The sequence below is a fragment of the Sapajus apella genome, unplaced genomic scaffold (genome assembly GCF_009761245.1).
Source record: "Sapajus apella isolate SASKATOON/1434 unplaced genomic scaffold, GSC_monkey_1.0 scaffold204, whole genome shotgun sequence".
Classification (NCBI taxonomy): domain Eukaryota; kingdom Metazoa; phylum Chordata; class Mammalia; order Primates; family Cebidae; genus Sapajus; species Sapajus apella.
In genome coordinates, this window is record NW_022437144.1 from 462,442 (window position 1) to 476,518 (window position 14,077).

The 14,077-nt window shown below is 44.2% G+C and overlaps 1 protein-coding gene across 2 annotated transcripts; it reads left to right on the plus strand.

The window, feature by feature from the left end:
• Positions 1–5,709: 5,709 nt before the first annotated feature.
• RPS4X (ribosomal protein S4 X-linked) lies at positions 5,710–10,418 on the plus strand. Of its 2 annotated transcripts, none has more exons than XM_032270146.1 (7): positions 5,710–5,832; positions 6,785–6,862; positions 7,278–7,458; positions 7,916–8,013; positions 9,078–9,249; positions 9,646–9,803; positions 10,250–10,418. In XM_032270146.1, the coding sequence occupies exons 1-7, from the start codon at positions 5,830–5,832 to the stop codon at positions 10,349–10,351; spliced, it is 792 nt and encodes a 263-aa protein (XP_032126037.1). In that variant the 5' UTR covers positions 5,710–5,829; the 3' UTR covers positions 10,352–10,418. The 2 variants fall into 2 exon arrangements, with proteins under 2 accessions (XP_032126037.1, XP_032126038.1); XM_032270147.1 differs by lacking the exon at positions 5,710–5,832 and adding an exon at positions 5,938–5,956.
• The last annotated feature ends 3,659 nt before the right edge of the window (positions 10,419–14,077 follow it).

Here is a 14,077-nt window from a genome sequence, read left to right on the forward strand (position 1 = left end):
TTTATTTCTATTATTTAAAAATCTAAAAAAAGCAAATTAACCAATAGTCAGAGAAAGCAGATCAGCAGTTGCCTGGGAATAGGAGTGGGGATGGGAGGAGCTGGAGTGAGGGATTACAAAGGCACATGAGGAAACTTGTTGGTGATAGGCATGTTCACTATTATAGTTGTGATGGTTTCTTTGGGTGTATACATGCGTCAGAATTGTCCAACTGTGTACTTTAAACACTTGCTATTTATTGTATGTCAAGTATTTCTCAGTAAAGCTGGGGTTTTTTGTTGTTGTTGTTTTCTTTTGTTTTTTGATCCTCCCACCTCAGTCTCCAGAGTAGCTGGGACTGTAGGTGTGGGCCATCATGCCTGGCTACTTGTGTTTATTTTTATTTGTAGACATAGGGTCTTGCTATGTTGCCCAGGCTGGCCTCAAACTCCTAGGCTTAAGCTATCTGCCCACTTCAGCCTTCCAAAGTTCTGGGATTACAGGCATGAGTCACCTCACCTGGCCAGTAAAGCTGTTTTAAAAATAAGTTTAAGGCCAGATGTGGTGGCACAGGCCCGTAATTCCAACACTTTTGTAGGCTGAGGTGGGCAGATCACTTGAGCCCAGGAGTTCGAGACTAGCCTGGGCAACATAGCAAGACCCCCATCTCTACAAATAAAAATAAACAAAATTAGCCAGGTGTGGTGGCCTACACCTGCAGTCCCAGCTACTTAGGTGGCTGAAGTGGAAGGATCACCTGAGCCCAGCAGGTTGAGGCTGCAGTGAGCCGTGATTATGCCACTGCACTCCAGCCTGGGCAATTGAGTGAGAGCTTGTTTCAAAAAAATATATATAGGCTGGGCGCGGTGGCTCACGCCTGTAATCCCAGCACTTTGGGAAGCCGAGGCGGGCAGATCATGATGTCAAGAGATAGAGACCATCCAGGACAACATGGTGAAATCCCGTCTCTACTAAAAAATACAAAAAATTAGCTGGGTGTGGTGGCATGCACCTGTAGTTCCAGCTACTCGGGAGGCTGAGGCAAGAGAATGGCTTGAACCCAGGAGGTGGAGGTTGCAGTGAGACGACATTGTGCCACTGCACTCCAGCCTGGCGCCTGGTGACAAAGTGAGACTCTGTCTCAAAAAAAAAAAAAAAATACGTATATATATAGTATAAGAAGGGAGCAGCCAGAAGAAGCTAGGAGGCAATTAGAGCACTGATTCATTAATTGAGTCATTACTGTATTCTATGCATTTGATACACCATCTCTGATCCTTACAAAAAAACTGAGGATTAAATATTGTGATCCGTATTTTCCAGAGAAGGAAGTTGTGGTTCACAGAGGTGAAACCACTTGCTCAAGGTCACACAGAGCAAGATTTGAACTATTTTCTTTCCACTCTGCTTTAATGTCTCTCAGCAATGTGAGATATGGAGGAGTATACACTGTGTTGGTTTATTGCTTGCTGATGGTAAGTGAATCAGAAAATAGAAGGCATGAAGGGAAGGGCTATTCTTTATGATGAGGAGTAGAGGGGGCTTACACTGCCCCACCCATAGCATGAGTTACTACCATGATCTGCTCATACATGTCTATCCTCCTTAGTAGTCTGGGACAGGATGCTGGGGACATGTGTCTCAGTTCTCTCTTCATAGACTCATCTCCCATTCCCACACTTACAGAAATAGAGCCATGTACTATGTGATTTCATTTACTATATGCTAAAGCAATTCTTACAAAACAACAGTGGAAAGATCATTCAATGTATTATAGTAAGAACATCAGTTAGCTAACATTTGGGGGAAAATATAATTTTTTTCTATTTTCTATTCTACTTATCTTTATCAACCCCAAGTTAATAAAAAATTAAATATATGTTATTAAATAGAATTGAGTATCTAACAGATCTTTGAACTGATAGTAGCTTTCTAAGCTTTGAAGGGACAAGAAGAAATTACAAGAGAAAAGATCAACAGATTTGGCTATATACAATCCTGAAAGTTTGTACACTGAAAAATGCAACCAAAAGGAAAATAACCAAGGTAAGGATATCTGCTCCAAATATGGCAAAGGATTAAGGTCTGTATTTTATAAAGTACTCATGTCAATCTACCTAAAAAACATGTCCCTCTAAGATAAATGGTCAGAGATACTTCACACAAAAGGAAATGGAATGAGTAAACAAACGTGGCAAAATATTCCATCTCACTAGTGGTTTTTTGTTTGTTTGTTTTCTGAGATGGAGTTTCACTCTGTCACCCAGGCTGGAGTGCACTGGCATGATCTCAGCTCACTGCAACCTCCACCTCCCAGGTTCAAGGGATTCTCCTGCCTCAGCCTCCCTAGTAGCAGGGATTACAGGTGCGCATCACCACCCCTGGCTAATTTTTGTCTTTTTAGTAGAGAAGGGGTTTCACCATATTAGTCAGGCTGGTGTTGAACTCTTGACCTCAAGTGATCCACCTGCCTTGGCCTCCCAAAGTGCTGGGATTACAGATGTGAGCCACTACACCCAGCCTAGTGGGTTTTTTTTTAAGTGCAAGTTAAAATAATCACACTTGCAAAAGTTAAAAATAGGTTATTGCCAGGCTGGCACGAGTGTAGTAAAATTGCAAGGATCCTCTGAGAAAAGTTTTTTTGGCAATACACATATGCTACTACAAAAGCATTCAGACTCTTTGACATAGTGCTCTTTCTAAGGGTTACTGCCAACCACTCTCCTGAATTAATCACAGACGCACCAGTTCTCCCTCATCTGACTCTCTAACCCAGATCATGCACCTGAGCTCAGGACTGGGTCTATACGATATCTCCGGGTTGATGTTCCCCCGCACCCTCAGCCCACTGTCTCAGACTCATCTCATGTTCTCTTCAAGCACACTCCTCTGCCTCCTCCTTGTTCCAGTGAATGCATCACTGAGTCACCAAGCCAGAAACCTGGGAGTCATCCTAATTACCTCCTTGTCCCTCACATTCATCATTTCCCAGTCAGACCCTGCCAATACTCCATCTCCAATGTCTTTTGAGTGTGCCCCTCCTCCTCAGCTCCACAGTCACAGATCTAGATCTCAGCCTCCTGTTTTTTGCTTGTATTGTTGACAGAGACCTGACCCAACTCCACCAAGCCACTCACATTTCCTTCAAACTATTCTACGTGAAGGAGTTTGAGTTATCTTTTTAAAACACAACACTGATTCTGTCCTCCTTAAAATCTTTCAACAGCTCTCCATTGTCTACCCACAGGCTGAAGTCCAAGATCCTTAAGATTTAGCTGTCCTCTTTGTTACAACCCATTTCACCACCATTTTTTCTCTGATGAGTTTCTCCCAGCTTTCCCTCCCCACCTCCCCAGCTTGCTTGAGGGCAAGAACTAGATCTTAATCATCTCTGCATCCTCAGTTCATAATACAGAACTTGACACAGAGTAAGCACTCAATAAGTGCTGGTTGAAGGAACAGATTTATTCTGAGGAAATTATTCAACTGAAGGAAAAAGCTGTTCACTGTAGCAACAGGCATAACAGAGAAAAATCACAGAAAACTAAATGTCCAACAACAGAGAACTTTTATTAATTGTGAGACATCCACTTAATGGAATATAATACAGCTGTTAAAATAGTAATTATGAGGATTATGTAGCAACTTGGAAAGTGTTTCTAATATAATCAAAACAGAATAGAAAATGCCCTGTATGCTAGGACTAAAATTATGTAAAAGTATGCATGCACACAAATCGATCAGAAAGAACAGGAACAGGAACAAATGAATACAGATGATGTATTTAGGGTGTTTCGGGAGGTGCAGTTTGCAATTTACTTAGCTCTTTCCAAATTCCCTTTATTGTTGTTAGAATGTCGTTTGTGCATAAATACAAATTGAGAGAGAGAAACATACTGAAAAAGATGCTTCAATTCCCTGAAGTCATTTTACAACCTGTGGTATAAAAACAAACAAGCCATTCACCTGGGAGGCAAGAGACAAGCCCCCTCATCCCCTAAGCTGTGTGATCTTGATTGAGATCTGCAGCTCAAACCAGTTGTTTCTCCTAGCATCTCTAGCTGGAAAACACACGGTCATCCCCCCACTCCCACAGCAACTCCTCCACCATTTCTGTTAATTGTACCAGCATCTTTCCAGTGCTCTCAGATTAAAAACCTCAGAATCAACTTCCATTATCTCATCACCTTCACATTCTCTCTACTCTTCACCTCCAATTAATCCATCCTTTCCAATAATCACTTACAACATGCTTTATTGTGGATCGTACCCCAGTTTTAGACAAGGAGTAGTCCCTGCCATTCTAGTTAATACTGTCTGCTTGAGAAGAGCCAACAATGTTTCCCTCTCTTGCTCTTCTGCTGACTCTGTTTATTCATCCAACAAGTATTTACCAAGTGCTGGACACAGTGCTGAGCTCTCTGTTAGGTGGCAAAGGGCCTTCCCAGATGAATTAAGGCAGGCTCGGTACTGGAGCTGCTCAGTAAACTAGTCTTTGCTACACAATGTGCTATGTGCCCTCACCAAGTTTGAACACAAGCCTCTGGGGCAAGAATCAGAGATTTACCCTGACTGAGGGGACCAGGAGCTCACAGAACCAGAGGGACTTGAGCTGTGCATTTTTAAGGCTGAGGAGTGGGATTAGGTGGTACCCAGGAAAGGGGTTTGGCTGTTCATGGCAGTTCCAAGCTAAGGAATCAAGTCCACAAGCAATCTTGAAAGCTCTGACTCAGGCCAGGTGCAGTGACTCAGGCCTGTAATCCCAGCAATTTGGGAGGTCGAGGCGGGTGGATCGCTTGAGTCCAGGAGTTCGAGACCAGCCTAGGCAACATGGAGAAACCCCCGTTCTCTAAAAAAAAAATTAATAATAAATAAATAAATAATAAATTAGTCGGGTGCAGTGGCGTGCACCTGTAGTCCCAGCTACTCGAGGGGGCTGAAGTGGGAAGATCGCTTGAGCCCGGGCTGTGGAGGCTGCCGTGAGCCATGCACTCCAGCCTGGTGACAGAGTGAGACCCTGTCTCAAACAAACAAACAAAAAGAGTTGACTCCCTCGAACAAACTAGCTTGGCGAGGCTTAGGCTTTAAAGTTTGGGGTTGGCGGTAGAGAGCAATGGAGCCAGGCAAAGTTCGGACCTGCTCCCTTAGGGCAGGAAACGGAGGGCCAAGGGTAGTTTCGAAGCCGGATCAGATCTACATTTTAGTTTGATATAACCAGATGATCTCTAATATCCTCTGTCTTCCCTGAGACTCTGTAAGTGCCGAATGCGTTGTACAGGAAGTAAGGGGGAGGAGGTCAGGATTCAAGAAGAGAAGTACGAGGCTTTTAAAAACGTTGTTGGCTCTTCCCAATTCAGTATGGGCTGCCTGGCTGACTCGAGGGAACCCGGAAAAAGGGACAGACAAAATACGTTAAAGAGATAACATTAAATATTTATTAAAATATTTATTAAGATTTCTATTGGTTATATAATCATCTGTACGTGAGACAGAAAGTAGGCTCACTTTGAACTCTCCTTGAGGGCAGGGATGTTGTCTAGTTCATCTTTGTAGTCCCAGCACCTAGCACAGATACAGACTCAGGCACACCCGAGGCGCTCAGCAGATATGGTAGGAGGAAGGTCAGAAAAGGGAGGGAGAAAATTGAGCTTAGGAGACACCCTCTTTCCGCGGCCGTTCCCCCGCTCCGGACTTCCGACCTCCCACCAGCAGATGGCAAGAAAGAGTACCGGCGCTCCAGGAACGGGTTGAGCTGGGCGGAGCATCTCAGTATGCAGCGCGCGCAGTCTCCGGCCCCAATTTCTACGCTCACCGGAAGACGGAGGTCCTCTTTCCTTGCCTAACGCAGCCATGGTAAGCCGTTTAGTTAGTGAGCTCTTGGGACGTATCCACCTCCATCCTCCCCGGGCTGGGGCTGCCCGATCGGGACTCCCACGGAGGATGGCCGGGCAGAGGCGAAGGGATCACGGCCTCCGTGGTAGGCAGGGACCGGTTCCAGGACAAAGGGCGAATGCTGGCCTAGGATTGGGGAGGCGCAGATCTGGTGCCGCTCTTGAGAAGGCCTCGGTCTCTGACCCGGCCACATATACTGATTCCGGGTGAAGCTGCTTCTCCTGCGTGGCCGGATCCGCGGCTGGGCCCGGACCGCAGAGCCCGAGGCGGGTGGGTGCTGGGTCCGCCCGGCGGAGAAAGGCTTTCTTCGTTATTGTCTTTTTGGCACGGCCTGACTTTACCATGCGTGGCCGGTAAGCATCTGGACACAGCATTAAAAAGGCTTCCTTACTCTTTTTAAACTAAAATTGGTACTAGCTTTTGGCTTTAGTGTACGAAGGAGCAGCACATGTGCGGATGTCGGAATAATCTTGTACCAGATGTGTCAAAAACAGACGGTAATACGATGAAAACTTTAGGAACACAAGTAGAATTCCTGGTCATTTCTGTTGCTGTACATCCCCCTGGCCATTTCACTCGTATGGTGTCCTAGAAAGACCCTAACCTCTGTAAGCAGATACAGTTTCAAGCAGTAACATGAAAACACTGTAGCAAGGTTCTGAAACATAGTAAACGTTCTGAAACGTAGTAACCAAGAATCTTCCCTGAACAATCAGATGGCTTATTGCAGTTTGTGGGTCTCAGGGTATTTGCTAAATAATTGTGTTTGCTTCTTTTTATCGGAACAGTATTTTTTAAATATTGTCCACATTTTGCTGAAGATGAAACTAAACTCAGTTTTTAGAAGTTACACACTATGTTTTCTAAGCTGTTCTGAAACCTTATTAACAGCATTGCAATCTAAAACTTTCAGGCTCGTGGTCCCAAGAAGCATCTGAAGCGGGTGGCAGCTCCAAAGCATTGGATGCTGGATAAATTGACCGGTGTGTTTGTAAGTATCTTATATAAATATTTCTGTGGCCACTGTTTGTGGTTGCCTCCCAGGGCTTATTTGGGGACCAGGCTGGGGAGGAGTATCTATTCTTGGCTTCCTCTGCTCCTGAAGAGCTGTGCTATCTAGCTGTCCCCCACTTCCAGTCTATTCAATAATTTTGTGCCTCATTTATTTCACATACCACATAGACACTCACATGGACTCAGGATTCATGATCTTAATGATCCTGGTCCTCTGACAGGGAAGCTGCTGTAAAACTTTAAGGCATGAAATAGTTTTGGAAGCTTTTTACACCTGTCTAAAAGCCCAAGTTGAGTGTAATGAAAAGTCTTGGTGTTCAGTTAGTGGACTGGCAGGTGGGTTTGTGTGCTTGAGTGAATCCCAACAATGATTACCGTTTTTAATGTTATAGGCTCCTCGTCCATCCACCGGTCCTCACAAGTTGAGAGAGTGTCTCCCCCTCATCATTTTCCTAAGGAACAGACTTAAGTATGCCCTGACAGGAGATGAAGTAAAGAAGATTTGCATGCAGCGGTTCATTAAGATCGATGGCAAAGTCCGAACTGATATAACCTACCCTGCTGGTTTCATGGGTAAGTGGAAGTTTTTTCTTTTTTTTTTGAGACAGCCTTACTCTGTCACCTAGCCTGGAGTGCAGTCCCACGATCCCATTGCAGGCTCCACCTCATGGGTTCAAGTGATTCTACTGCCTCAGCCTCCCAAGTAGCTGGGATTATAGGTATGCACTACCATGCCCAGTTAATTTTGTATTTTTAGTAGAGACGGGGCTTCTCCACGTTGGTCAGGCTGGTCTTGAACTCTGGACCTCAGGTGAGCCACTGCACCTGGCCAAGTGGAAGTTTTAAATACACTGGAGGCGCATATTGATGGGAGCCTTATGATAATCCAAATACTGTCATAGTCATAGCTCTCACGTTTGGTGTAAGAAGTGGGAAGCACGTGGGCGTTCTCTACATTTCTTAGCTATGGTTGGTGCTTAGCGTGAGGTAGTGGGAGTCACTGTAGTAACGGGTTACTGCTTGATTTCAGATGTCATCAGCATTGACAAGACGGGAGAGAATTTCCGTCTGATCTATGACACCAAGGGTCGCTTTGCTGTACATCGTATTACACCTGAGGAGGCCAAGGTGAGTGTGGCAACCAAGCTGGATCTTTACTCATTGTAGTTACTTAGTTGTAAGGACCTGCTTTGAGTATGTGTGCTGTTTGCAATGAGGTGGGTATTGATTACTTAAAATCTCATACCTGGAAATATCTAGCTAACAATTTGATTCTATTTTACGTGTAACTTTTTGTCGTGTTATTAAAAGTCTGATAGCTGTAGAGTAGCCTGTTGCTAGATACCTAAAATTGACCCCCATTTGAAGTTAACTTCCTCAGATTTTCTTTTTTTGTGGTAGAAATGAATTACAGTTGAACAGTGACTTCCTAGTGTCTCTTAGAGTCAAGGAGAATGATTTCTGGGAACTTGTTTATTGGGTACCTCAAGTATGCCATGTCTCTATTTGTGGGGCTAGATTTACTTTGGGGAGGGGAAGGTGTCAATGGAGGAAACAGACAGTCCCTGAGGCACTAGTTTGAGGTTTAAGAAAGATTACAGTCTTTGATTATTTAATCCAGTTTGTTGTGATGGTTTTACACAAAAGTTTAGGGCTGTTCGGATTATTGGCTGTAAATGAAGGTTAATTCAATTGACTGATGTGTCTCCTAATTTCCTTTTGCACAGCCTTGTTATCAGCAGGCTGGAGGGCATGTGTAGTGGTGTCTGTGATTATTTGATTTGCTTTAAGGATATCAGGGAGTAGAGATCCAAAATTGAAATGATATGTGAAATATTTGTTGATTCGATGAACTAGTAATGCAATTGCTGTTTGTGAGGCAACACTCAATCATAATGTACAGGGAGCCATTAAGATAAGAAAGTTGAACTGAAGGGAAGAATTCCCAGGGCCCCATGAGGTTTAAAGAGGCTTTGAAACTGGAGTGACATTTATATTGGAGGAATGAAGGACAATGGTGGATGTTAGGAAGACTAGCCTAGAGCAGGGCTGCATGCAACATACACTTAAGGAGGGTGGAAAGAACAATGAGCACTACAATTGCAGTAGTTCAGAGAACTCGTGGGTCCTGTGTAGGGTTAAAAAGTACATGTGAGCTGGACTGACTTTGGCAAACCCTTGTATTTTTCTAGTACAAATTGTGCAAAGTACGAAAAATCTTTGTGGGCACAAAAGGAATCCCTCATCTGGTGACTCATGATGCTCGCACCATCCGCTACCCTGATCCCCTCATCAAGGTGAATGATACCATTCAGATTGATTTGGAAACTGGCAAGATTACTGATTTCATCAAGTTTGACACTGGTAAGCATCCTCTTTTAGGACCAGATCATTATGAATTGCACAGGATTTGGGTGTGGGTGTCTTTTTATTAAAAACCATCTGTTCTGATCCTCCAGGTTTATTTATAGCCAGAGGCACAAATGCTCAGAATATTCATTTCTTTTATAAATTAATTGTTTTTTTATAGAGGGGGGTATTACTATGTCCCAGACTGTTCTCAAACTGATTATAGGTGTAAGCCACCAAGCCCTGCCATAAAATTTCTTATGAGAGCCCTGGGAGTCCTAGCATGGGCAGCAGTTGCATATAAGGAAATTCAAATGGGGGGAAAGAGGAATAAGATTTGTTTTGGACCCATCTCTGAGCTGCTTGTCGTTTGTTATATTGGGTTGAAGCAGATGATTTCTTCCTGCCTAGGTAACCTGTGTATGGTGACTGGGGGTGCTAACCTGGGAAGAATTGGTGTGATTACCAACAGAGAGAGGCACCCTGGATCTTTCGATGTGGTTCATGTGAAAGATGCCAATGGCAACAGCTTTGCCACTCGACTTTCCAATATTTTTGTTATTGGCAAGGTAAGTCTGGCTCTCTAGCTGGGGAAATACGTAAATGCAGATGGTGCTGGGATTGCAGCATCCGCGCTCCTGGCTGGCTCTGCTGAACTTAGTGCAAAGCCTCTTCTGGGTTAGGACTCACACAGAGCTGGGCCGAGTCATGATTAACCTTAGGTACTACTAAACTTTGACTCACTTGAATTAAATGTTGGGTGCCTGCTATGCACAATAAACTTCTAAGACATTAATTATGAAGGGCATGCAGTGAGTTTTCATAGGACAGCCCCAGGAACCCAAGCAGTGGGTACTTTTGGTAACCAGCATCTGTGTCTTACAATTGCCTTAGCTGATGGCAAGTGCTCTCACAAACAGGCTTCAGTTCTGTCAAATGAGGTGACAAATGTAGCATGTACTAAGCTACTAGGAGTTGGTGTGTGGTGGGTTTTGATTCTTGTTTTCTATTCCAGGGCAACAAACCATGGATTTCTCTTCCCCGAGGAAAGGGTATCCGCCTCACCATTGCTGAAGAGAGAGACAAAAGACTGGCAGCCAAACAGAGCAGTGGGTGAAATGGTCCCTGGGTGATATGATAGATCTTTATGCGTAATTAAAAATCATGTGGCATGATTAATAGCATTTTGGTTTTGTGGGGTTTTTTAAAGTTCAGCTTCTTGCTCTTTCACTCCATTAACATGAACAGTGATTGAATTCTCAGGCAGGCTTAGGCAGTCTGTGTTATGGGCTGGGCTTGGTCAGTGGTAGGAAGTAGAAGATACCAGAGTTGGGAAAGAAGCAGCAACTAACTAAGGAGTAGAGAGAGCCACGAAAGCCCAGAGTGTTGATCTCCCCTCTTGGCCCAGAACTTCTCTACCCATTGGGTCCCTCTGCCCTTGTTAAGTTCCCTTGGCTTTTTAAAAATCTGACCTCATTTTCTTCTCTAGTTTTTATTGCATTGGCCCATCCACAAGCCTAGCTTGTCTGGTTTTCCCACTCCTGTGCCCATCTTGCCAAATAGAGGATGAAAATCTCCAGCTGCCATTAAACATCATTATAAATTGGCTGTTGATGTTGCAAAGCAGTGCACTTCCTTCGATTTAGTGCCCCTGTTCATCTCCAGCTGCTACTGCAGTTCTCAACTCAGTTCCTCAGAGGACTTGGCAAAACAGAGATGTAGAACATAAACTTGTTCTTGCCCAAATGTGTGGGATCATGTCAGGTTTGCTTATCAGTCTCAGGAAGATGTGCCCCTGCTTCATGGGGCCTGCTGTCACACACGTGTGTGTGACAATATTACAGGGTAATCGTTGTCAATTACCCTGCCTTGTGATTTCAACTTCTCCCACTCTCTTGTTCCTGTTACCCTATAAATTAGCATGTCTGCCTGCTAAAAATGAAAACCTCCCTCGCCACCTATAATAGGGCTTTTCAGCTTTGATGCTATTGACATTTGAGGCTAGATAATTTGTGGGTAGCTGTCCTGTTCATTGTGGGATGTTTAACAACATTCCTATCCTCTATCAACTAGTTATCCACTCCCTGAGTTGTGATACCAAAATTTACTTCAGGCATCACCAAATAGTCTCTGGGAAGCAAGGTTGCCCTGTGTTAAGAGCTACTGCCTTGTATGTAGATGCAGCATTTCACATCACTTTCATTAGCCCCTTGCATTTAATTTGCTGTAGACCACGCAAGCTTAATCATCCCACCATCCCAGGTTTAGGGGAGAAATCAGTTGTTTTGGACGTCTTTCTCTAGGATGTAATAAACATGTGAAGTCACTTGGCATATTTGGCTGGGACTGTTAAATGGTCACTTTTCCCAGGCATATGGTTTAGCAATGGGTAAGAGTTTTAGACGCCTGTGGCTTGGGGCAGTATCTCTGCCCATGGCAGCATCCTGGGCTTTGAGTCAGCAGCCACAGACTACTTGGTCTTGCCAGAGAAACTCAGCTAAAGGAGGCATGCCAAGGGTCCCTGAAGCCCAGATTTGGTCCCATAGGGTTTCTCTGCCATTCAGATTGCAAACTCTAAAGCATGATTGGCTGGGATCCTGTTAACTTTTTATTTTTTTTAGAAACAGGGTCTTGCTCTGTCACCCAGGCTAGAGTGCAATGGTTCAATCATAGCTCACTGCAGCCTTGAACTACTGGGCTCAAGCGATCCTCCAGCCACAGCCTCCCAAGTAACTGAGACTATAGGCACACACCGTGAGACCAAGCTAATTTGTTTTTGTAGAGAAGGTCTTGCTACATTGCCCAGGCCAGTCTTGAATTCCCTGGGCTCAAGTGGTCCTCCTACCTTGGCCTCCCAAAGTGCTGGGATTACAGGTGTGAGCCACTATACCTGGGCCAGAAAAGGAATTTCTGCAGGAACTGGGCCCAGCTGAATCAGGGATGGGAAGGGTGTGTAAGTGGGCTTGCCAGATAATTTGCTTTAAGAATGGTTCTCTTGCCAAGAGAATGGAGCTCATCCTGGTAGCAAGTTTGGATGAGAGGTCAGGTCAGAAGTAACCTTATGGTGCCCTTCAGAAACAGGCAGATGAGGCAGGGCTTGGCGGCTCACACCTATAATCCCAGCACTTTGGGAAGCCAAAGCAGCTGGATCGATTGAGCCCAGGACTTTGAAACTAGCCTGGGTAACATGGTGAAACCTTGTCTACCAAAAGTTAGCCAGGCGTGGAATCATGCATCTGTGGTCCCAGTTATTTGGGAGGCTGAGGAAGGGAGGTTGCAATGAGCCATAATCGTGCTACTGTACTCCAGCCTGGGTGACAGAGTGAGACTCTGTCTTAAAGAACAGGTGAGTGAGACTATGAAAGGCCAGCAACCTGGATGCAGGGTCCTACATGCTAGTAGGCTCTTGGTGCTTCACTACTCAACATATCCTTGGCTATACTTTGCTTCTTTCTAGGTTTGTTCCAAAGTCTGCTCAGCAGATGTTAGAAATGTGAATTTTAGTTAAGGGACCAAAGCAAATATGGAAAATGAGAAGCCTCAGAGTTTCTTCCGAATAAGATGGTTTCCTGGATGCTAATTGGTGAGCCATCCAGCACAACTGGAGAATTGGTGTGTTCAGCTGTGGTCTCATATCATAGGGAGAGGTGGGTTTTTTTTTAATTTTTATTTCTTGGAGATGGGATCTCACTTCGTCAGCCAAACTGGAATGCTGTGGCACAATCACAGCTTACTGTAGCCTTGACTGCAATCTTCCCACCTCCGCTTTCTGAGTAGCTGGAACTACAGGAGCACACTACCATGCCTGGCTAATTTTTTGTTTTTTGTAGAGATGAGGGGTCTTGCTGTGCCCAGGCTGGTCTCAAACTCCTGGGCTCAATGACCCTCTCAAAGTGGTGGGATTACAAGCGAGAACCACTGCACCCTAGCCTGGGAGATTTATTTTAACATTTTAAACTTGTTTTGGATTTTTACTTGTTAAACTCGCACAGGGGTTTTTTTGTTTGTTTGTTTTTGTTTTTCCATTAGCCCCTTCCCATTGTGGGGAAGATTCCCATTCCTTAATACCAGGCTAGTGGACTTAGCCCATGGAGCCTGAATCCTCTAAATGAACTACAAATTTCCAAATAAAATGGCTTGTGTCTTTGTATGGCTTTTTAAGCCTTCCAATTTGATTCATATTCAAAGAGCTGGAGGAAACCTTTGAGATCATCTCAGCAGGCAGGCAAACAGAAGTCCTGAGATGAAACGGACTGAAGCCAGCGGAACGTCACCCGGTTTAGTTTACATCCCTGTGCCTCTAACAGGCTAGGCCTACACTGAGTCAGAGCAGCACTACACAGCACAGCTTTGAATAAGAATACAAACAACTGGGACATAAATAGTACTTTATAGTTTACAGAGCCATTTTGATTTTTTGATACCCAAATCCTGTATTTTCCCTAAACCAGATAGAGAAGAGCAATACCTCTCTCCTTCCTGTTAGTCTGTTCATAGTGTCCCCATCAAACTCCAGCCAAAAGCTTTGGACACATTCTTGATTCCCATCCTTTTCTCATACTCTGCATATAATTTTATCAGAAAATCCTGGTGATTCTACCTTCAAAATATGTCCAGAATCCATATTCAGTGATACTTAAAAATAATTGCTCAATTTTGAACAATCATACAGCTTTTTACTGAGTCCTTATCTTTGAGGATACATGCTGAAGGATTTGCAGAAGAAATGACAATCTGAAATTTGCTTTAAAATAGTCTTAAGTTTGGGTGCAGTTGTTCATTCCTGTAATCCCAGCTCTTTGGGAGGCCAAGGTGGAAGGATCATTGAGGCCAGGAGTTCAAG

Bases quoted from the DNA above. Each gene is read 5' to 3' on its own strand.
- RPS4X (XM_032270146.1), top strand. The intron at 7,459-7,915 runs GTAAGTGGAAGT...GCTTGATTTCAG, and splicing joins CTACCCTGCTGGTTTCATGG to ATGTCATCAGCATTGACAAG. The intron at 9,250-9,645 runs GTAAGCATCCTC...CTTCCTGCCTAG, and splicing joins TTTCATCAAGTTTGACACTG to GTAACCTGTGTATGGTGACT.